Source organism: Kogia breviceps, chromosome 7 (genome assembly GCF_026419965.1).
Source record: "Kogia breviceps isolate mKogBre1 chromosome 7, mKogBre1 haplotype 1, whole genome shotgun sequence".
Classification (NCBI taxonomy): Eukaryota; Metazoa; Chordata; class Mammalia; order Artiodactyla; family Physeteridae; genus Kogia; species Kogia breviceps.
The window spans coordinates 14,136,797-14,160,984 of NC_081316.1; the positions used below are offsets into that span (position 1 = coordinate 14,136,797).

Consider the following 24,188-nt stretch of genomic DNA (forward strand, 5'->3'; position numbering starts at 1 on the left):
GCTCAGCTCAATGGCCTTTCAGGATCTCCTGGATCAAGTTGGAGGCCTGGGGAGATTCCAGATCCTTCAGATGGTTTTCCTTTGTATCTCCAGCCTCATAGTGTACCCTCATATTCTATTGGAGAACTTCACTGCAGCTGTTCCTGGTCATCGCTGCTGGGTTCACATCCTTGACAATGACACTGACTCTGCTAATGGCACTGGGACCCTCAGCCAAGATACCCTCCTGAGAATCTCCATCCCACTGGACTCAAACCTGAGGCCAGAGAAGTGTCGTCGCTTCCTCCTCCCCCAGTGGCAGCTCCTTCACCTGAACGGGACCTTCCCCAACATTAGTGACCTGGACACAGAACCCTGTGTGGAGGGCTGGGTGTATGACCAAAGCTCCTTCTCCTCCACTGTCGTGACTGAGGTAAGAGGCCCCATTTACATCTTATGAGTGCATGGTCTGGGTGTTTAAGGGTAACAGAGGAAGGAACAAGCTTCTAGAATTTTTAGTCACTATTAGCTGCTCATTCTTCATTCTTTCAGCAAATATTAATTAATTCTTTACTGAATGCCAGACACCTATATATTTAATGAGACTAATGAACTCAAAAACAGATGTGACCTTGCTATTATATGGCTTTTATTATTTAAAAGACCAAAGGTTAAGCAAGTAATTTATGCGATGTGTTTAAAAGGTCAGTAATGCTCAGCCTGGCTTGAAAATTAGAAATATCAGGGATATTGATCAAAACCTCCAAGCATTGTTCCCCAGAGCAACCATAAGAGAAGATCTGTAATGAAATTCTAGCATCAGTAAATTTTTAAATCTCCTCAAATAATTGCACTCTGTGGCCAAGTTTGAGGTTCACTTATTATGGAATCTTAAAAGGCATAAATATAACCAACAGGTTTAGAGGAGGCTTCCTAAAGGAAGTTATGTTTAAGCTGATAAAAGTCAACTAAAGTAAAAAAGGAAGGTGGAGAGGAAAAAAGTGCTGAAATAAAGAAATCATTTAAACAGTTTCAATCAGGTTTCCACGGAGAGGTTATAAGTTGTGGATCTCTCCTTTGTTGGTTTCCTTCTCTTCCAGTGGGACCTGGTATGTGAATCTCAGTCACTAAAATCAATGGCCAAATTCTTATTCATGGCTGGAATGCTGGTGGGAAGCATCATATATGGCCATTTATCAGACAGGTGAGTGTCTCTGGATCACAGCTCTCTTTACTCAGGTATTTTCATGAACTCATGAATCATTCTACCATTAAGAAACACTTATGGGGCTTCCCTGGTGACATAGTGGTTGAGAGTCCACCTGCCGATGCAGGGGACGCGGGTTCGTGCCCCGGTCTGGGAAGATCCCACATGCCGCGGAGCTGCTGGGCCCGTGAGCCATGGCCGCTGAGCCTGCGCATCCAGAGCCTGTGCTCCGCAACGGGAGAGGCCACAGCAGTGAGAGGCCTGCGTAACGCAAAAAAAAAAAAAAAAAGAAACACTTATGATTACTGTAACTTTGTAGTATACACTGAAGTCAGGGAGCCTGATTCCTCCAGCTCCATTTTTCGTTCTCAAGATTGCTTTGGCTATCCGGGGTCTTTTGTGTTTCCATACAAATTGTGAAATTTTTTGTTCTAGTTCTGTGAAGAATGCCAGTGGTAGTTTGATAGAGATTGCATTGAATCTGTAGATTGCTTTGGGTAGTAGAGTCATTTTCACAATTTTGACTCTTCCAATCCAAGAACATGGTATATCTCTCCATCTGTTTGTATCATCTTTAATTTCTTTCATCAGTGTCTTATAATTTTCTGCATATAGGTCTTTTGTCACCTTCAGTAGGTTTATTCCTAGATATTTTATTCTTTTTGTTGCAATGGCAAATGGGAGTGTTTTCTTAATTTCAGTTTCAGATTTTTCATCATTAGTGCATAGGAATGCCAGAGATTTCTGTGCATTAATTTTGCATCCTGCAACTTTACCAAATTCATTGATTAGCTCTAGTAGTTTTCTGGTAACATCTTTATGATTCTCTAAGTATAGTATCATGTTAGTATGATACTGGCATAAAAACAGAAATATAGATCAATGGAACAGGATAGAAAGCCCAGAGATAAACCCACGCACCTATGGTCACCTTATCTTTGATAAAGGAGGCAAGAATATACAGTGGAGAAAAGACAGCCTCTTCAATAACTGGTGCTGGGAAAACTGGACAGCTACATGTACAAGTATGAAATTAGAACACTCCTTAACACCATACACAAAAATAAACTCAAAATGGATTAAAGCCCTAAATGTAAGCCCAGGAACTATCAAACTCTTGGAGGAAAACATAGGCAGAACACTCTATGACATAAATCACAGCAAGATCCTTTTTGACCCACCTCCTAGAGAAATGGAAATAAAAACAAAAATAAACAAATGGGACCTAATGAAACTTAAAAGCTTTTGCACAGCAAAGGAAACCATAAACAAGACCAAAAGACAACACTCAGAATGGGAGAAAATATTTGCAAATGAAGCAACTGACAAAGGATTAATCTCCAAAATTTACAAGCAGCTCATGCAGCTCAATAACAAAAAAACAAACGACCCGATAAAAAAATGGTCAGAAGACCTAAATAGACATTTCTCCAAAGAAGATATACAGATTGCCAAGAAACACATGAAAGAATGCTCAACATCATTAATTATTAGAGAAATGAAAATCAAAACCACAATGAGATATCATCTCACACCAGTCAGAATGGCCATCATCAAAAAATCTACAAACAATAAATGCTGGAGAGGGTGTGGAGAAAAGGGAACCCTCTTGCACTGTTGGTGGGAATGTAAATTGATACAGCCACTATGGAGAACAGTATGGAGGTTCCTTAAAAAACTACAAATAGAACTACCATATGACCCAGCAATCCCACTACTGGGCATATACCCTGAGAAAACCATAATTCAAAAAGAGTCATGTACCAAAATGTTCATTGCAGCTCTATTTACAATAGCCAGGACATGGAAGCAACCTAAGTGTCCATCAACAGATGAATGGATAAAGAAGATGTGGCACATATATACAATGGAATATTACTCAGCCATAAAAAGAAATGAAACTGAGTTATTTATAATGAGGTGGATGGACCTGGAGTCTGTCATACAGAGTGAAGTAAGTCAGAAGGAGAAAAACAAATACCGTATGCTAACACATATATATGGACTCTAAGGGAAAAAAATGTCATGAAGAGATTAGTGGTAGGACGGGAATAAAACACAGACTTACTCGAGCATGGACTTGAGGATATGGGGAGGGGGAAGGGTGGGCTGTGACGAAGTGAGAGAGTGGCAGGGACATATATACACTATCAAATGTAAATTAGATAGCTAGTGGGAAGCTGCTGCATAGCACAGGGAGATCACCTCTGTGCTTTGTGACCACCTAGAGGGGTGGGAGAGAGGGTGATGCAAGAGGGAAGAGATATGGGAACATATGTATATGTATAACTGATTCAGTTTGTTGTAAAGGAAAAACTAACACACTATTGTAAAACAATTATACTCCAATAAAGATGTTTAAAAAATAAAAAATAAAAAAAAATTAAAAAATTAAAAAACAAAAAAACAAATTGGTAAGGAAGAAGTAAAACTGTCACTGTTTGTAAATGACAAGATACTATACACAGAAAATCAGAAAGATGCTACCAAAAGACTACTAGAACTCATCAATGAACTTGGCAAAAGTTGTAAGATATAAAATTAATACAGTAAGTTGCAAACTTTCAAAGATGCGAACGTGCCCAGAGAAAGGACGAAGAGAGAGAAGATGAAGAAAAAGTAACTGAAGAACCAAAGAGATTCATGACGCAGGAAATGGCAAGGGGTTTTTCTTTCTTTGAGGAAGCACTGTTAGTTTTTGAGACACAGGACCAAAATGTAGAACAGTACATGAAGTTTGCAGCAGCCATTCAGAATGCAATCCAGTGCAACTGTGTCATCTATGATGAGAAAAAAAAATCTACTACCAAGACATCACTGGATTGTTTCTTCAAGAGGGCAGATAGAATTGAATCTAGCAAGGAACCAGAAGCTGTGCCATCAACGTCACCCATGAGTGCAATTGCAGCTTGCACTCAGTCTCCTATTGCTCCTATTGCTTTCAGCTCTACCATCTCCCACTTCCCCTCCCTCCTCCAGTCAGTAACTCTTCTTGCCTGTTCACTTGATGCCAGCTCCTGTATGCCAGCTGTTGTACTGTACTACTGTACTTTTCAAGGTACTATACTATAAGATTAAAAATGTTTTCTTTATTTTTGTGTTTGTTTTTTATGTATTATTTGTTTGAAAAGTATTATAAACCTATTACGGTACAGTACTGTACTGTACAACTGATTGTGTTCGTTGGGTATCTAGGCTAACTTTGTTGGACTTAGAACAAATTGGACTTACGAATGTGCTCTCAGAACGGAACTTGTTCATATGTAGGGAACTTACCATATACAGAAATCTGTTGTATTTCTATACACTAAGCAAAAATTATCAGAAAGAAAAATTAAGAAAACAATCCCATTTACAATTGCAACAAAAAGAATAAAATTCCTAAGGATAAGTCCAACTGAGGGAGTAAAAGGCCTGTACCTGGAAAATTATAAGGCACTGATAAATAAAACTGAAGACAACAAAACAAATGGAAAGATAAACCGTCCTCAAGGATTGGAAGAATTAGTATTGTTAAAATGATCATACTGCGCAAGGCAATCTCCAAATTCAATGCACTCCCTATCAAAATACCAATGGTATTTTTCATAGAACTAGTAAAAATAATTCTAAAATTTGTATGGAAACATGAAAGATCCCAAACAGCCAAAACAATCCTGAGATAAAAGAACAAAGCTGAAGTATCATGCTCTCTGGTTTCAAACTATACTACAAAGCTACAGTAATCAAAACAGTATGATACTGGCTCAAAAACAGACACATAGATCAATGGAACACAAGAGAAAATCCAGAAATAAACCCACATTTATATGGACAATTAGTCTCATCAAAGGAGGCAAGAATATACAATGGAAAAAGACAGCCTCTTCAATAAATGGTGTTGAGAAAACTGGACAGCTACACACAAAAGAATCAAACTAGACCACTCTCTCACACCAAGCACATAAATAAATTTAAAATGAATTAAAGACTTATATGTAAGACCTGAAACCATAAAACTTCTAGAAGAAAACATAAGCAGCACACTCTTTGACATGGGTCTTAGTAATTTTGAGTGGTGGGAGGTATGTCTCCTCAGGCAAGGGAAACAAAAGTAAAAATAAACAAATGGGACTACATCAAACTAAAAAGCTTTTACACAGGGAAGGAATCTATCAACAAACTGAAAGGCTACTACTTAATGGGAGAAGATACATACAATAAGGGGATAATATCCAAAATATACTGGAATTCATAGAACTCAACATCATAAAAGCAAGCAACCTAATTAAAAAGTGGGCAGAGGATCTGAATAAACATTTTTCCAAGGAAGACATACAGATGGCCAACAGACACATGAAAAGATGCTCAGCATCAGTAATCATCAGAAAAATGCAAATCAAAACCACAATGAGAAACCACCTCACACCTGTCAGAATGGCTATTATCAAAAAGACAATATTGGTGAGGATGTGGAGACAAGGGAACGCTTATGTACTGTTGGTGGGAATGTAAATTGGTGCAGCCACTATGGAAAACAGTATGGAGATTCCTCAAAAATTAAAAATAGAACTATTGTATGACCCACAAATTCCACTCCTAGGTATTTATCTGAAGAAAACAAAAGCAATAATTCAAAAAACTATATGCACCCCTAAGTTCATTGCAGCATTATTTACAATAGCCAAGATATAGAAGCAACCTAAGTGCCCATCAATAGATTAATGGATAAAGAAGATATGTTTTATATATATATATGAAACATATAAACATATGAAAGAATGAAATCTTGCCATTTTCAACAACATGGATGGACCTAGTGGATATTATGCTAAGTGAAATAATTCAGACAAAGAAAGACAAATACTGATTTCACTTAAATGTGGAATCTAAAAAGGAAAACAGTGAACAAACATAACAAAACAGAAACAGTTATAGATACAGAGAACAAACCAACAGGTAGTTACCAGAGGGGACAGGTGCGTGGGGAAAGAAATAGGTGAGGGAGATTAAGAGGTATAAACTTCCAGGTGCAAAATAAATGAGTCAAGGGTATGAAATGTACAGTGTGGGAATAATAGTCAATAACAATGTAATATCTTTGTATGGTGACAGATGACTTATCGTGGTGATCATTTTGAAATGTATACAAATATGGAATTACTATGTTGTGTAACAGGAACTAACACAGTGTTGTAGGTCAATTATACTCGAAAAACAAACTCATAGAAAAAGAGATCAGTTTTGTGGTTACCAGAGTCGGGCATGAGGGGAGGGGGAACTGGATGAAGGCAGTCAAAAGGTAGAAACTTCCAGTTATAAGATAATAAGTAGGGCTTCCCTGGTGGCGCAGTGGTTGAGAATCCGCCTGCCGATGCAGGGGACACGGGTTCGTGCCCTGGTCCGGGAGGATCCCACATGCCGCAGAGCGGCTGGGCCCGTGAGCCATGGCCGCTGAGCCTGCGCGTCCGGAGCCTGCGCTCCGCAATGGGAGAGGCCACAGCAGTGAGAGGCCCGCGTACCACAAAAAAAAAAAAAGATAATAAGTACTAGTGATGCAGTGTATAACGTGATATATATAATTAACACTGCTGTGTGTTATATATGAAAGCTGTTAGGATGGTAAATCCTAAGAGTTCTCATCACAAGGAAAACTTTTTTCTATTTCTTTAATTTTGTATCTATATGAGAAGACGAATGTTCACTAAACACTGTGATAATCATTTCATGATGTATGTAAGGCAAATCATTATGTTGTACACCTTAAACTTGTCCAGTGCTGTATGTCAATTATATCTCAATAAAACTGGGGAAAAAAAGAAAAACAGAAAAATTTTTAAATAAAATAAAAATAACAAAACATCCCCTAAATTTCAAAGTGTGTCTTCTTTTTGTTCATTTCTACAACAGGTTGTTACTATTACTATATCTAACCTGTTTCCATTTCTCAGGTTTGGGAGGAGGTTAATGCTCAGATGGTGTTTGCTCCAGCTCGCCATTACTGACACCTGTGCAGCCTTTGCTCCCACCTTCCTCATTTACTGCTCCCTACGCTTCTTGGCTGGGTTTTCTACCATGAACATCCTGACAAATATTTCTGTGCTTAGTAAGTCAAAACTTTGGGTCTTTGACATTTTCCAAGCCTTAACTTTGACTTTGAAGTTCTAACTTTGTTTGAAGTCAAAATCCTGTTTGTGTTTTCTTTCAGTTGTAGAGTGGACAGTGCCCCGATTCCAAGTCATGGGAATGACCATGTCAATCTGTGCTGCTTGCATGGGACAGATTGCCCTAGGAGGACTAGCTTTTGCCATTCGAGACTGGCACACCCTTCAGCTGGTGTTTTCTGTACCATTATTTGTCTTCTTTCTTTCCTCAAGGTATAAGCTTTCTTACTTCCTTTGTCTTAGAGGATCCTAGATGCAAGATACCTGAAATTAGGATGCAAGAATTCTGGTTGGTCTTAGTCAACACTTGAGCACATCCTCTACTAATCTGTGCCCCGTGTACAACTAAAGAAGCAGAACGGATAGGGTTGCCAGATAATATCAAGGGCATTCAGTTAAACTTGAATTTTAGATAAAACAACAAACTTTTTGTATAGTATGCCAAATATTGTATGGAGCATAGTTACACTAAAAATTATTCATTGTTTTTTTTTTTTTTTTTTTTTTTTTTGCGGTACACGGGGCTCTCACTGCTGCGGCCTCTCCCGTTGCGGAGCACGGGCTCCGGACGCGCAGGCTCAGCGGCCATGGCTCACGGGCCCAGCCGCTCCGCGGCACGTGGGATCCTCCCGGACCGGGGCACGAACCCGCGCCCCCTGCATCGGCAGGCGGACTCCCAACCACTGCGCCACCGGGGAAGCCCTATTCATTGTTTATATGAAATCTCTATTTACCTAAGAATTCTGTATTTTTATTTACTGACCAGATAAAAATACAGTGTCTCAATAAAGTAAAATTTCAAATAAACAGCAAATACTTTTCAGTGTATGTCCAAAATATTGCATGGGACATAGTCATACTCAAGAATTACCCATATTCACTGTTTATCTGAATTCAAATTTAACTAAACACAGTGGGTTTTCTTGTTGTTTGTTTTTTTTTAATTTATTTATTTATTTTTGGCTGCCTTGGGTCTTCGTTGCTGCGTGCGGGCTCTCCAGTTGTGGCGAGTGGGGGCTACCCCTCGCTGTGGTGCGCGGGCCTCTCATCGCGGTGGCCCCTGTTGTTGCAGAGCACGGGCTCCAAGGCGCAAGAGCTGCAGTAGTTGTGGCACGCAGGCGCAGCAGCTGTGGCTCGTGGGCTCTAGAGCGCAGGCTCAGTAGCTGTGGCGCACGGGCTTAGTTGCTCCGCGGCATGTGTGATCCTCCTGGACCAGGGCTCGAACCTGTGTCCCCTGCATTGGCAGGCGGGTTCCCAACCACTGCACCACCAGGGAAGCCCAAACACAGTGTTTTATTTGCTAAAACTGGTAATATCCCCCTGAATAATGGGGGGAGGGCGGTATGACTCCAACTCTATATTCCCGGCAGTGAAGGTGTACTGCATGGAGAGCTTATCTTCACAGCTTCCTAGTTATGGTACAAAAGAACATAAGTTCATATTTCCTGGTATAACAAAACAAGAGATAGGCATTAGATGGGAGGGGCGAGGCATTTCAGGAAAAAGCCTATGTAAAAAAAAATGTGCAAATAAAAGTTGATGGCACCTCTGTCCTCTTCTTTGATCAGGTGGCTGGCAGAGTCTGCTCGGTGGCTGATTATCACCAACAAACCCGAGGAGGGCTTAAAGGAACTTAGAAAAGCTGCTCATAAGAATGGAAGGAAGAATGCTGGAGACGCTCTAACCATGGAGGTGAACAGGAAAGGGAGTTGGCTATGGAATATAGGAAAGACATGACCTGACATATACACTAGTTGGTGTCCATAAAGTGAATAAAGGGTGGGAACACTGGTGTGGTTTGGGATCTTCTTACCTCATTGTCCTGGTCTTCAATAGCTGTCAACATGGTTTGAGTGAACATTAGGATGCTGATGCCAAAAGGACTGGATGAAGATATTTTACTCAACAGAGGCAGATAACGCATATATGTGCAATCTAGAAAAATGGTACAGTATTTATGATTGTAAAGGTTGTTATTGATCTCACTTTGTGTTAGAGAAAGTAACAAAAACTAATCCATTTCTTTCCAATTAACATTTCAATGGTTTTTTTTTCAGGATAGTAAGGCATGTTGAAGGGCAGCTTAGTGACCATGCAGAATAGAACATAAGGAGGCTTATTTGTCAAGTCAATCATATTATTTACTGAAAGGGCATTCTGTTCTATATAGGAAATATGGTAATGACCACAATAGTCCAAATCCCTGTTTTGTGGAGTTTACATTCTACTTATTACAAGTTCCAAGAACATGACTGAGTGGAAAAGCTTCAGAGAGATCTTTCTCTTTTTTTATTTTCCACCCCAGGTATGGAAGGCAGACGCTGCTGTATGTCATAAAGTAGACCATTCATCATGTCATGAATGTATAAATTATTTATTGAAAATTTATAATGTAGTAGGCATGGTGCTTGGTCATGCATAGCAGTATGAGTCAGAATTCCATTTTTCACAGAGCTTTAATATTAAAAAGAGAAATTTTAACATACATTTTAAAGTAACTTTTATTGTGGTCAAAACGCATAGAATGAAATCTAAAAATTTTAACTGTACAATACAGTATTGTTAACTGTAAGTACAATGAGCTCTAGGACTTTTTCATCTTGCATGACTAAAACTCTATACCCATTAAACAACAATTTCTCAATTCCCTTGTCCCCAGCCCCTGGTGACCACCATTCTACTTATTGTTCTATTACTTTAATATTTTAGATACCTCATATAAGCAGAATCATGCAGTATTTGTCCTTATTTGAGAACTATTTATCCTTTTGTGACTGACTTACTTCACTTAGCAAAATTTTCAAGATTCATCTATGATATAACATATGGCAGGATTTCCTCATCTTTATGATTGAATAATACCCTATGGTATGAATATACTACATTTTCTTTATCCATTCATCCATTGATGGGCATTTAGGTTGTTTCCATATGTGAATAGTCTGGCAATGAATATGAGTATGCAAATATCTCTTCAAGATCCTGTGTACAATTCTTTTGCCTATATAACCATAATTGATATTGCCAGATCATATGGTATTTCTGTTAACTTTTTTGTTTGCAACGATAAGAGAATGAAAAGAATGCTAATAGGGACAAGGAGAAATCATCTGCCCTCATTTAACAGGAAAAAGAGTGCTGGAGCTAGACAGCCAAAGAGAAGCAATATAACATTTCTGCAAATAAGTTCAATTACACGTGTGATAGATTTTTTTAAAAACACTTTATTGAGGTATGATTAACATACAAAGAGCTGTACATATTTAATGTACACAACTTGATGTATTTTCAGATGAGTATACATCTAAATATCATCACCACAGTTTATGCAATAAACATATCCATTACCTCCTAAAACTCTCTCTGCCCTTTATTCATTATTTTTTTGTGATAACACTCAACATTAGTTCTACCCTCACAGCAAATTTTAAGTATACGGTACAGTATTATAACCCTAGACACTAGACTGTAAAGTAGATCCCTCGGATTGATTTATCTTGCACAACTGAAACTTTGTACTCTATGACAAACATTTCCCCATTTCTCACATCCCCCAGCACCTGGCAAACACCATTCTACTCTCTGCTTCTTCGAGTTTGACTCTTTTAGATTCCTCGTATAAGCGGTATCATGTAGTATTTGTTCTTTTGCACATGGATTATTTTACTTAGCATAATGACCTCTCGGTTCATTATGCTGTGGAAAAGGGTGGAATTTCCACATTTTATTGCTGAATAATATGCCATTTTACATATATATGTGTATACACACACACACACATATATATTTTTTCTATTCATCCATGGATGGACATTTAGGTTGTTTTCATATCTTAGCTATTGTGAATAATGATCCAGTGAACATGTGAGTGCAGATATCTCTTCAAGATCTTGATTTCAATTCCTTTGGATATATACCCAGAAGAGGGATTACAGGATAATATACTAGTTCTATTTTTAATTTTTTGAGGAAACTCAATACTGTCTTCCATAGTGGCTACACCATTTCACATTCCTAACAGCAGTGTACAAGGGTACCCTTTTCTCCACATCTTCACCAACACTAATTACTTTTTAAAATAATTGCCATCCTAACTGGTGTGAAGTGATAACTCGTAATTTTGATTTGCCTTTCACTATCAACTAGTGGTGTTAAGCACTTTTTCATGTACCTCTTGGCCACTTGTATGCTGTCTTTGCAGAAATGTGTATTCAGTTCATATGCCAAATTTTTAATTAAGTTATTTGGCTTTTTTACTATTGAGTTGTACAAGATTCCTATGTATTTTGGATATTAACCCTCTATAAGACATATGGCTTGCAAATATTTTCTCCCATTCTGTAGGTGCTTTTTCGTTTTGTCAATTATTTCCTAGCTGTGTAGAAGCTTTTCAGTTTGATGTATTTAGTACGATTTGTCTATTTCTGCTCATGGCCTGTGCTTTTGGGGTCACATTCAAAAAAGTATTGCTAAGACCAATATCAACAAACTTTTCTCCTATGTTTTCTTTAGGAATTTTACAGTTTAGATCTTACATTTTAGTCTTTAATCCATTTGTGTTGATTTTGTGTATATTGTAAGTTTCCAGTTTCATTCCTTTGCATGTGGATACCCAGTCTTCCCAACACCATTTATTGACAATATCCTGTCCCCATTGTGAATTCTTGGCACAACTGTCAGAAATCAACTGTCTGTATATGCATGAGTTTATTGCTGGGGTCTCTATTCTGTTCCATTGGTCTATATGTCTATTTTCGTGCCAGTATCACACTCTTGGTTACTGTGGCTTCATAATATCTTTTGAAATCAGAATATGGGATGCTTCCAGCTTTGTTTCTGTTCAAAAATGCTTTGACTGTGGGGACCTTCTGTGTTTCCATATGAATTTTAAGATTGTTTTTTCTATTTCTGTAAAGAATGCCATTGGGATTTTCACAGGGATTTATTGAATCTGCATATTGCTTTGTGTTGTATGGACATCTTAACAGTATTAATTTATTTGTTTAATCCATGAACATGATGTCTCTCAATTTTCTAGTATCTGCCTTAATTTCTTTCTTCAGGGATTGTAGTTTTCAGTATACAAGTCTTTCACCTCCTTGGTTAAGTTTATCCCTAAATACTTTATTATTTTGATGCTACTGCAAACAGGATTGTTTTCTTAATTTTATTTCTAGACAGTTTATGGCTGGTGTATAGAAATATAACGATTTTATATGTTAATTTTGTATCCTGTAACTTTATTGAATTCTTTTATTAGTTCTAACAATTTTTTGGATATGTATTAGGGTTTTCTACAAATTAGATCATGTTGCCTTCAAACAGATAATTTTACTTCTTCCTTTCTGATTTGAATGCCTTTTATTATTTTTTTCTTACCTAATTGCTCTGGCCAGGACTTCCAGTCCTACATTGAAGTGTGATCCTTGTCTTGTTCCAGATCTTAAGGGAAAAGCTTTCAGTTTTTCACCATAGAGTATGATGTTAGCTGTGGGCTTTACATACATGGCCTTTAATGTAAGTTCCTTCAATACCTAATTTGTTGAGAATTTTTACCATGGAAGTGTGTTGAATTTTGTCAAATGTGTTTTCTGCATTTATTGAGGTAATCACATGATCTTTAGCCTTCATTCTGTTAATTTGGTGTATCACATTGATTTGCTTATATTGAACCATCCTTGCATCCCAGGAATAAAGCCCACTGGGTAATGGTGCATGGTCCTTTCAATATGCTGTTGAATTTGGTTTGCTAATATCTTGATGATTTTTTCAACTATGTTCTTCAGGAATATTGGCCTGCGTTTTTCTTTTCTTTGCTTTGCTTATGGTATCTTTGTTTCACTTTGGTATCAGGATCATATTGGTCTGACAAAATGAGTTTAGAACTGTCCCTGTCTTCTATTTTTTGGAAGAGTTTGAGAGGATTGGTATTAATTAATTAATATCTAATTAATTTATCTTCAAATGTTTGGTAGAATTCACCTGTAAATACCTATGGTGTTAGGCTTTTGTTTCTGGAATTTTTAAAATTACTGTCACATACTCTTTATTAGTTATTGGCCTATTGAGGCTCTCTGTTTCTTCTTGATTCAATTTTTGTGGGTTATATGTCATATCTTTGTGTTGCAGTGATCCTTTTATCATTATAAATTACCTTCTTTGTCTCTTGTGACAGTATTTGATTAAAGTCTATTTTATCTATACAAGTTGACTATCCCTGCTCTGTTTTGGTTATCATTTGCATGGAATGTCTTTTTTTATTCATTCACGTTATGTCTACTGTGTTTTTAAATCTAAAGTAACTGTCTTACAGATAGCATAAAATTGGATCTTTTTTAAAAAATTCTTTCAGCCACCCTATATCTTTTGATGGATGAGTTTAATCCATTTACTTTTAAAGTAATTATTGATAGGTAAGTACTTACAATTGATAAATTGTTTTTTCTCTGTTTTATTGTTCTTTTTTCCTCTCTTCTATTGCTATCTTCCCTTGTGATTTGATTTTTTGTGGTGATATACAATCTTTGATTCTTTTCTGTTTTTATTTTGTATATTTATTGTAGGTTTTCTCTTTGTTTTTTCCATGACACTTGCATAAAACTTCTTATAGTTATAACAGTCTATTTTAAGCTGATAACAACTTAAATTCTATTATGAGCAAAAACTATACTTTTACTTTCCCTAAACACATGTTTGATGTTATTAATGTCAGAATTCACTTCTCTCAAATCATGTATCTATCTATTAATAATTTTTGTGGTTCTAGTTATTCTTTTTGTGTGTGTGTGTGGTATGTGGGCCTCTCACTGTTGTGGCCTCTCCCATTGTGGATCACAGGCTCTGGACGCACAGGCTCAGTGGCCATGGATCACGGGCCTAGCCGCTCCGCAGCATGTGGGATCCTCCTGGACCGGGACATGAACCCGTGACCCCTGCATCAGCAGGCGGACTCTCAACCACTGCGCCACCAGGGAAACCCTCTAGTTATTCTTAACAGTTTTGTCTTTTAACTTTTATACTAGTGTTAAAGAAATTTATATGCCACCATTACGGTATTAGATTATTCTCTATTTGTCTTATATTTACTTTAACCATAGAGATTTTTACTTTCATATGCTTTCATGTTGCTGTTTAGTATCCTTTTCATTTCAACTTCCTTTAGCCCTTCCTGTAAGGCACGTCTATTTGTGACAAATTCCCTCAGTTTTTCTCTGGGAAAGTTTTTATCTTCCTCATTTTTAAAGGACATTTTTGCTGGGTACTCCATCCTTGGTTGGCAGGTTTTTCTCTCAGTACTTTGAATATATTATTCCGCTCTTTCCTTTCCTACAGAATTTCTGCTGAGAAATCCACTGATGGTCTTATGGGAGTTTTGTTGAGTGTGGTGAGTCACTTTTGTCTTGCTGCTTTCAAAATTCTCTCTTTATATTTCACTTTTGAGTATTTAGTTATAATATGTTTCCATGTAGACCTCTTTAGGGTCTACCTATTGGGAGTCCTTTGTGCTTCATGAATTTGAATATCCACCACTCTCCCTAGATAAGGGAAGTTTTCATCCATTATTTCTTTAAATGAGCTTTCTGGTCCTTTCTCTCTCTCTTCTCCTCATGTGATTCCTATAATGTGTATATTTATTTTTTTTTTATATTGTTCTATAAGTTCCTTAGGCTGTCTTCACTCTTTTCCATTCTGTTTTCTTTCTGTTCCTCTGAATATATAATTTCAAATGGCCTGTCTTTGAGTTCATAGGTCCTTTATTTTGTGTGATCAAATATGCTGTTGAAGCTCTTAATTGATTTTTTTAGTTCATTTATTATATGCTTCAGCTCCAGAATTTCTGTTTGGTTCTTTTCTATGGTTTTTGTCTCTTTGTTGAACTCCTTATATTCTTTATGTGTTGTTTTCCTTATTTCATTTTGTTGTCTTTCTGGGTTCTCTTGCAGCTCACTAGCTTCTTTATGATTATTGTTAAATCTTTGTAGGCAGTTTGTAGATCTACACTTCTTAAGAATTGGTTACTACTGCTTTATTTTGTTCTTTTGGTGATGTCGTGTTTTCCTGATTCTTTGTGATCCTTGCAGCCTCGTATTTGTGTTTGCGCATATGAAGAAGCAGTTATTTCTTCCAGTCTTTACAGTCTGGCTTTGTCAGGGAAGCTCTTTGTCAGTCACTGGAAATTCTGGGCAGGCCAGTTGGCAGAGACACATGGGCCAGTTAGCAGGGTTCATTAGTGGTCCTACTGCCTCAGCCCACATATGGCTGTGCCTTCAGCCAGGGTCTGCAGGTGGGAGGGTCCAATGCTAGTGTCCATGGAGAGGCAGAACTTGTTCTGGGGTCTGTGGCCAGGCCTGGTGCCATTGTCTGTGGACACGCTAGATGCCAGGGTCCACAGGTGCTGTTGTTGGTAGGCAAGTCTCATTTCAGGGTCTCTGGATGGGCCTGCTGCTGGTCATGGGCCAAAGGCAGGTCTGGTGATGGGATCCACAGGCAGGCATGTTGCTGGGGTCCTGAGAAGGGTGGCGTGGTGCCTGGGGTTATTACACAGAGGCAGTGACCCTGAGAGACCCTGAGATGATAAAGAACCATTGGCATAGTCCTTTTTTTAAAGAAATTTTGAAATTTAGGTACAGCTCTATGGCACTCTGAGACTGTGTCAATATATACCTGACTTACAGGAAATTATTTTGGGCCAACTAACATCTTGGAAGTATCTTTAGTTCCAAGCCTGCACCTAGTATTTTGTCTACCAGGTTGGCCCAATCCAAAGAATTAAAGCTTAAATCTTACAGGAAAGTTATTTGCCAGGTAAGTAAAAAATAAGTGTTACGAGTTGGAAGAAAGAAAGGAACAATGCATTATCAGGGTAAATGGCAAATGACAATCACCTAAGTGCCAAGAAGAAGAAAGACAACATTGTACAAGAGGAACAAATGAAATATGGTTTAGGAACTGGATTCTATGCATGAATGAGTACCCCAAATTGCCTTAATTTCATTTTTTAAATTTTGTAAAGATTATTCAGAAATTTTTGGTCTTAGTCATGTTTAACCTCCATCTGACAGATTGCCAAACACATTCACTCCAGACAACCCTTCTTACTTAAAGCTGTTCCCCTTCATATCAATAAAAATCCATTGATTAATCCAGTTTTGGTTGTCCTGGAGTCCAGTAAATGATAAATATTTCCTCTGCCTAAATCACACCCAACTGAGGGATAGTTAATGTGCTCAGAAAGATGACAATAAAAAATTATGTTTTTCACTACAGTGAAAACTGAAATAGAGGAAATGTCTAAATTTCAAGCAACAATAAGTTTGCTAACACTTCAACCCACAACTGAACTTATTCACAAGTGCCAGGTTTTTCCACAGATGTGGAGCCTGCATTGCTAAATATAAGGGGTGACCCAGGCAGCAAATCTGAATGAATTTTCATTCTAAAGACATTCTGGGTCACTGAAGCATATCCATTGCATCCTTCTAATTTACCAGTCAAATACCTCAGTCCTCCAGGTGCAGTGAGGGTAGGTATAAAGTTGTCTGTAGTATTACTCTTTCAAAGTCTTTCTTCTTGGAAACATGAAGATTATGAAGAAAGTGCCCCTACCCCAAGCCACCAGTGTTTCTCAGGCAACTTCTTTTTGGTCAGTTCTTATTTCAGTCATCCTTTGGCAGATTCATTTTTCCATCTTTTCCTTCTTTATCTTTTAATAAATTGTCCTCCTCCCCTGCTCATTTCATTCTACTGGTTCTGGTATTTCAATGCAATTGTGGTCTTATCTACCTTCCTTCCTGCTCTAAACTCTGTACATTCCAAATTCAGATAGTCTCCTCTCACCTCTGCTCTGTCCAATTTCCTCCTCCTATTCCTGTGTGACATGTACAGTCTTTTTCAGTCTTCTTTTCTGTTGTCCTAATTGTTTCAGACCCAGTAGAAACACAAGAACTCATGCTCCACAGTAGCCCAGCCTGAAGTACACTTCAGTCTGTATAAGAAATACATTTTCTTAAAGGATCCCAAGGTGCACTGTCCAATCAAACCATTAAAAAGTATTCAATTGAAACTCGATTCTCACAAACTTAATGATGGCACACTTATGTGATGGTAAGTGACATGGCAACTGTGAGAGACCAACACAAATTTCTCCCCTGAATCCTCCACAGGTTTCTCTTACATCCGTAAAATTTCAGAGTTTTCCCAACTATTCTACATTAAGAGACGTTTCTTTCTAAATATCATAAATTGTAATTTTGAAGAAATAAATGTCCATTTTCTCCATTTCTGATCTCATTGACAAACATCTTCTCAAAGCTCTCCAAATCAATGTTTTATACCTATATTGGTTCTTGAATTTCAGATCTTTCCGCTTCTAAATGCATTCCACCTTCAGCCAGTTCCTTCCACCCTCCCTGTCTTTCCTCTTTCTTTTTGTCTTCCTCTTTCCCTTCCAAATTTATTTCAGGACTACTTGATGACAGATCCTGTGACCGTCGTGGAGGGGAAAAGTCTACAGTTTCTATCTTCAGAAAGATCACACTCAACAAGTCAAATGGGCTTGATAAAGTCTCTTTGAATTAAAGCAAGGGTGGAATGTGACTGTCAAGGAGGGACATATAATCTGAACTGCAGATATGTGGGCAATGAATGCATCTTGGAAGTAGTTATATCTGAAATGGGTCTTACAGGTTAAGGTAGAACTATCCAGGTTTAAACCAGGCAGAGAGATGATTAAATTTGCAGTTGAGAGCAGTCCAAATGGCTTACAGAGGGGTCAAGCCAGTTGTGTGCTGGTAAATGTTTAACACAACATTACAAGAGGAAAAGAAGCCATAGATCTCAGATTTGTGGTAATTATCAATTTCCGTGCTGTGACTATTACCACCACAGTGAGTTTCATGCCACCAACAAGATGGCAACTGCTTTACAAACTATTTAAAAATGTAACAAAGCGCTTTTGTGAATTTTTACACACTGATTCCAGAACGCTACTGGGCAAGGGTTCAGACGAGGGCTGTTTCATGCTTTTTACCCCAGGATAGTGTTATGAGTGGTACAAAGCATTTTTTAAACAAGAAAATGAAGTGAAGATCAGAGAGAAAAGTAACTTTTAAAAAGTGAAGATACAGCAGGCTCCCATTTGAATATGGGCCTCTTTTCTCCTGAATAAGGATTTTACCAGGTAGGAGGAGCTCCTTGAGTTCCTGTAAGTGATCTGGCATCAGCCCCCAAATACATCTGCTAACACTATTCATGTCTCTGCTTGCTCACCAAAAATGAATGGCCAGCGTAAAGTAACCACACCATATCCCAAACTTTAATTTTGATATTGGATGTAATTTAAGGCTAGTCTTACAGGCATCGCATCCCTCATCTAGCCCAAGTTTAAAGTATTATTTGAGCACATTCTTGCATTATCATCCATGACAATGGCCTGTGGTCATGGGATTCTGGTGTTAGATGCAATCCTGACTCCTCTCTTCTAAAAGTGTAAGTCCAATATTTCACTATTTAGGCTTGTTCTTTAAATGAAAGGACATTCTTGCATGTGTAGGTCTTCAGTTAGGGTGGCCTTTCATTTCTCTGAATTCCTCATGGAATTATTCCAATGGGACTTCATGGTACGTTTTCATTTGTAGAGGTGGGATAAGAATTAAGACTATATTGTTTGAATAACTAATAAGTAAGTATCTGAGGTATGCTGGGTATAATTCCTTATGCATATTTTTAGCCTCATGTATGGACCAGGAAATCCTTGTGAGGGAAATGCTATTATTTTTCTCCACCTATTCTCCTCCTGCTCTGATTCTACTACCTATTCTTTTTAATGACAAGTAAATGGAGTTTTAGAAATATTTAATTACCTTCCTCAAGGTATATCCCTAGCACGTTGCAGGGCTACTAAGTAACTCCAGATTATAACCAACTCTGGGTTTAAATCATTCTATACCAAGAGCTCTCCTAATTTCATCCTCAGTTTTAATTCTAGGCATCTCATTCACGGAGGCACAACATGCCAGGATTTCCCCCAAAGTGACTGAGAAAAGCACCCAAATAAAGATTCTCAGGAAATGTTCTTTTTCCTGAGATAAACAGTTTCTCTGCAAAGGACAGCCAGCTGATAACCAAGCTGAGTTTTCAGGTCTTTCATGCCCATCTGGCACAAATGGAGCTTTGGAACATAATCCAAGCAACTCTGCATTTGAGTCCCTTTCTAATCTGAATATCTAAGGTACACTCCCTTTCTGATGCCCTGTAGTCCTCTCGAATCCTGTGCTTGAATATTTTTGTTGCTACAACATTTCCTTCAGTCCCCTTTAGCTCTGTAATTCTCTACTCATACCACTTTTACTCCTGTCATTACGTCCTCAGTGGCTGTATTTTCCGGTAGACAGAAAGAGGCATCATCTACCTTGCCGTCTGCTGAGGGCCTCACAGGGCCGCCTGTTGTGTGACAACTGAACGGTCTGTTGTTGTTGTTGTTGAAGGTTGTGAGATCCATCCTGCAGGAGGAGCTGGAGGCCGCGCAGACCAAACCTTCTGCGTTTGACTTGTTCCGCACACCCAGCCTGCGTAAGAGAATCTGTCTCCTGTCCTTTGTGAGGTGGGCTTCTCAGAGTGCATGAGGGACGTTAAAATAGTGGAGACATGAATCTATCCCATATCAAAGGCTACAACATGTTGTGGGAACAGATTTGAGATAAAATACAGAGGAAGCCATAATGATAATTGCTGTGTTTAGAGTAGTCAAAGGGTTAGGAAAATACTGACCCAGAGCTATAAACTCTCAACAGAGAGTTTTGTTTATCGTATCACCTGCCAATCTCATCACTGGAAACGGAAACTGAGGACTTCAGTCATGGTACAGACATTGGCCTTAACTTTTTTCACTTGTTTGTTTCCATTTTAATGGAGGTAAAATTACAAGCAGTAAAGTGCCAAAAATATACAGCTCAATGAATATTTCCATATGTAAATATGCAACAGTCACCCAGATAAAGATTGCTAAAACACTAGAAGGCTCCATCATGCATCCTCCACAAAAACACTCCAAACCCTCTCCCAAAACTTAACAATAGTTAGGAGCTCCAATTTTAGAATTTTAAAATCATCACCTTGTGAGGAATTATTCCATAAAATATACCATGTTTTTATACTTTAAAACCAACCACTGGCTGCCTGGCTAATATTTATTATCATCATTTGTAAGACAAAGGCTCGAAACCTTATGATAAGTGTCTTTCATTTTTGTTCACCACAGATTTGCAAACTTCATGGCCTTTTTTGGCCTGATTCTCCACCTCCAGTACATGGGGAGCAATGTTTTCCTGTTCCAGGTTCTTTTTGGTGCAGTCAACCTCCCAGCCAATTATGTTGCATTTTTGGCACTGAATCACCTGGGCCGTCAAGTAAGCCAGACGCTCTTCATGTTTCTCCTTGGAGTCTCCATTCTGGCCATGACATTTGTGCCTCAAGGTGAGAAGAGAGCACAGGTTGAAATAAGAAAATGTCTTGCCTCAGAGATTTGAAGACAGAATCTGAAGGCAGAAGGAATTGAAGACTAGGGTTCTAAGGATTTTCCAAAACCAATCTGAGGATTTAGGATAGATTCTGTCATTAAGTGGCTGAGAAATAGTCAAAGGTCAGTAAAAGTCAGTTCAGACATATGGTTGGCTTCATCATATCTGAGATGTATTTGGTAATTGATGCCATTTATTTCTGACAGTTTCTCTGGGAGAGCAATAAATCACTTTCTCTTTGGCCAATCACACTTGTAACTGTAAATGACAGTATTATGTCACTATATATCATTGTATCCCATGTGAGGACACAACTGTCACTTCCTCTGTCTGGTCTCTTTCTTATTACTACAGTTTCAGTGAAAATTTACTCCCTGATTCTATGTATCCACTCTTGTGTCTGGAATTAGGTCGCCATAACTGCAACCCTGGTCCCAGGGTGTCATCTTGACTCTGAGGTATTTTTAATCCTTTGTCTTCAAGCATAGAAGGTACCGAGAGTAGGAAAAAGGCATTAAGCTGTTAACAGCCTCTCTTAAAATCAAGTTTAATAAATTAAATGACCATATGTAAATAGGGGAACCCAGGTGGTCGCCACGCTTCGGCTAACTCCCAGTGCAGTGATGCACATTACAGGATCCCATCTTGAATATCAGCATCGACGCAAATTTGCTGCCTTACAACAGAGCTCACTCCCGTGTTGTAACGCTTTTGTGACTTTTTAATGGAATAGAAAACTGACTTTCTGAAACTTCCTTTCAGAGGTTTCCAGAGTCTAACTATATTTTCCCTAAAATAGATCCTTATTCTTAAATCTTCAAATATTATTCTAGATCAAGCAATTTTCCAGCTTATCCATTAATATGAGCCCCATTTTTTTATTTCTCTCTACTGTATTACTAGCCCGATGTCAATACTGTGTAAACACCCAGGTTTTGAACTCCTGGAGGATATTGATGAGTCTTACATCCATCAGTAATGGATGATATGTCCTATGATAGTCCTATGTTATACATGAAAGGCAGAGGAGACACTGGACAGAGTAAATGAAAGCAAACTCTTGCTGGGCTTTTGTTCCCCTCTCCATCTTTGGCAAATTTCTGAAATCTCTGATATGTAGGAAGAGTTAATGCAATAACTCAGGTTTTTAATTTCTTATTTAAGCTGTAATAGACAGATGTCACGTTTCTCAGCTATTAGGCTGTGCACATTCTCTGCCCCTGTGCGCTTTCTCTACCAGGTATTTAACACATGCAAATGTCTCCAACTGTCTTTTTCTTTTTTAAAAAATATTTATTTATTTACTTAATTATTTGGCTGCACCAGGTCTTAGTTGTAGCACGCGGGACCTTCCTTGTCATGTGCGGGACCTTCAGTTGCGGCATGTGGGATCTAGTTCCCTGACCAGGGATGGAACCCAGGCCCCCTGCATTGGGATTGTGGAGTCGTAGCCACTGGACCACCAGGGATGTCCCCCAACTGTCTTTTTCACTTCGAATTTGGTGGATGGTGATTTCTTCAACTCAGATTTCCTGAGTCTCACTTGTCTTCTTCTCCAGAAATACAGACCTTGCGTGTGGCTTTGTCAACTTTGGGAATAGCAGTTTCTTCTATGGCTCTCATGTGTTCTTTTACCCATGGAAATGAACTAGTCCCCACCGTTATCAGGTACACAATCTCATGGAAGCTCTATCAGGGGTCAAAACAGACCTTTCCCAGCTAATCAAGACTTATAGTGGAAAGAAAACAAATCGGATTCATTATCAAAAGCATTGATTAAAATAGTATTAATAATAACAAAAATTATAGCCAAAATTTTTGTTAAGATCTCACTTTTGTCAGGCATGAGTTAAGCCCTTTAATGTATCATCTCCCATAATCTGCGGAACCGTTAAAGGGTAGGTGCTCTTGGTAAGAGTATTTTTTAAATAATGAAAATATGTCTTAATGCACTTGTGCACTTGAAAAATTTGTGAGCAAATAAGAGCATATTTTAAATGTAAGAGTATGTCATCAGCCTTCATGTATGTAAATATTGCTGAAGTGTCTCCCATAATCAAAGCAAAATAATAAATCACAAGTTACTTGTATGGATTTATACCAGATTATTTTTGTATTGTTGTTTGCACTCCAAGGGTAACAGCCTCAGGATTCATGGGAATTGCTTCTAATATTGGGGCAGCCCTGGCTCCCCTCTTGATGATCCTAACAGTGTATTCTCCCCACCTACCCTGGATCATCTATGGAGGCTGCTCCGTCCTCGCCGGCCTTGTTGTTCCACTCCTTCCTGAAACCAGGAATAAGCCTCTGCCTGACTCCATCCAGGATGTGGAAAAGGAGTGAGTAAACCGCTGGCTCTCCCTTAGGGTTGCTGTGTGATATAGGTTTGTGCTGAGGAGGCCAAGGCACCATGCAGGGTCATTGTCCCCAGGAGAAGGCTTACACCTAGATGACTCCAGGTGGTCAGTGCCTTTGGTTTAGCTACAGCCTCATCCCTCCTCACAGTGACCTCAGACCCCCCCCCCCAAGCCTCCCTAGACCACACAGACCAACACCAGTAGGCACCAGTAGGTTCAGTGATGAAGGAGCGAAAATTAATGCCCTAGTGTGACATACACACCCTTGAAAGTGTTTCCCAAACAGGCACAGATCCAGACACCAGATTCTCATCCCTCATATCCCGGCAGCCCTCAGCCCAGTGAGGGCAGTAACCTCTCTGAGATTGCTGGTGTCTGCAGGTCTGTGACCTGCCCTGGTCACTGAAGATCTGAGGGAGATCAGGGAGAGGTCAAGAGCCCCTTGCACAGATGACAATATAGCTCAGGGGAAGGAGTCCTATTGTGCTGCCTGTAAGATTCAGATCATCTGGTTTTCACTGGGAATGAAAGTGTGACGAAAAGAGAGGACAAGGGTGGTAGTTATTGGTGTTTTTAAGTGATCAAGAATTTGAAAGGGTTTAAAAACTTTTATATACTTCCCTTGCCCCTTCCAGAGACCCCGTTAGCCAATACCATGGTGTCCAAGGGTGAGCACTGAAACTATCAAAGCTGCCTCTCCAGATTCTGCCCTGGGAGCTTGGCTTTTTTCTTCACAAAATTTACTCAAATTCTCAGGGCAGGTGTCATGGTGTTTATCAAAACTCATGAACCAAGAATCAGCTTGCTCTAAAGAATGCAGGACATAAATGTTTTTCCATGTTTTTAAAATTTTGTTCATTTGTTGTTTTCATTGTATTTGCTCTAGGAGAAAAGGCTCAAGAAAAGCAAAGCAGGAAGATACCTCCATGAAACTGACACAGTTTTAAAGGATTCCAGGAACTAATTGCTAATCAAAGAGCAAGAT

General features: G+C 38.7%; 1 protein-coding gene across 2 annotated transcripts; it reads left to right on the top strand.

The window, feature by feature from the left end:
* Positions 1–10: 10 nt before the first annotated feature.
* On the top strand, positions 11–24,150 carry LOC131760148 (organic anion transporter 7). 2 transcript variants are annotated; one of them, XM_059069958.2, is made up of 10 exons: positions 11–412; positions 1,080–1,183; positions 7,117–7,271; positions 7,374–7,542; positions 8,898–9,021; positions 19,815–19,930; positions 20,588–20,802; positions 22,406–22,514; positions 22,982–23,185; positions 24,090–24,150. In XM_059069958.2, the coding sequence occupies exons 1-10, from the start codon at positions 11–13 to the stop codon at positions 24,148–24,150; spliced, it is 1,659 nt and encodes a 552-aa protein (XP_058925941.1). The 2 variants fall into 2 exon arrangements, with proteins under 2 accessions (XP_058925941.1, XP_058925942.1); XM_059069959.1 differs by having other exon boundaries at positions 24,093–24,150.
* Positions 24,151–24,188: the final 38 nt, after the last annotated feature.

What these genes read in the sequence shown, in the direction of transcription:
- LOC131760148 (XM_059069958.2), top strand. Translation starts at nt 11, where the DNA reads ATGGCCTTTCAGGATCTCCTGGATCAAGTTGGAGGCCTGGGGAGATTC. An exon ending in TGTCTCCTGTCCTTTGTGAG is followed by an intron (nt 19,931 to 20,587) that starts GTGGGCTTCTCA and finishes TGTTCACCACAG; the next exon opens with ATTTGCAAACTTCATGGCCT. An exon ending in CATGACATTTGTGCCTCAAG is followed by an intron (nt 20,803 to 22,405) that starts GTGAGAAGAGAG and finishes CTTCTTCTCCAG; the next exon opens with AAATACAGACCTTGCGTGTG.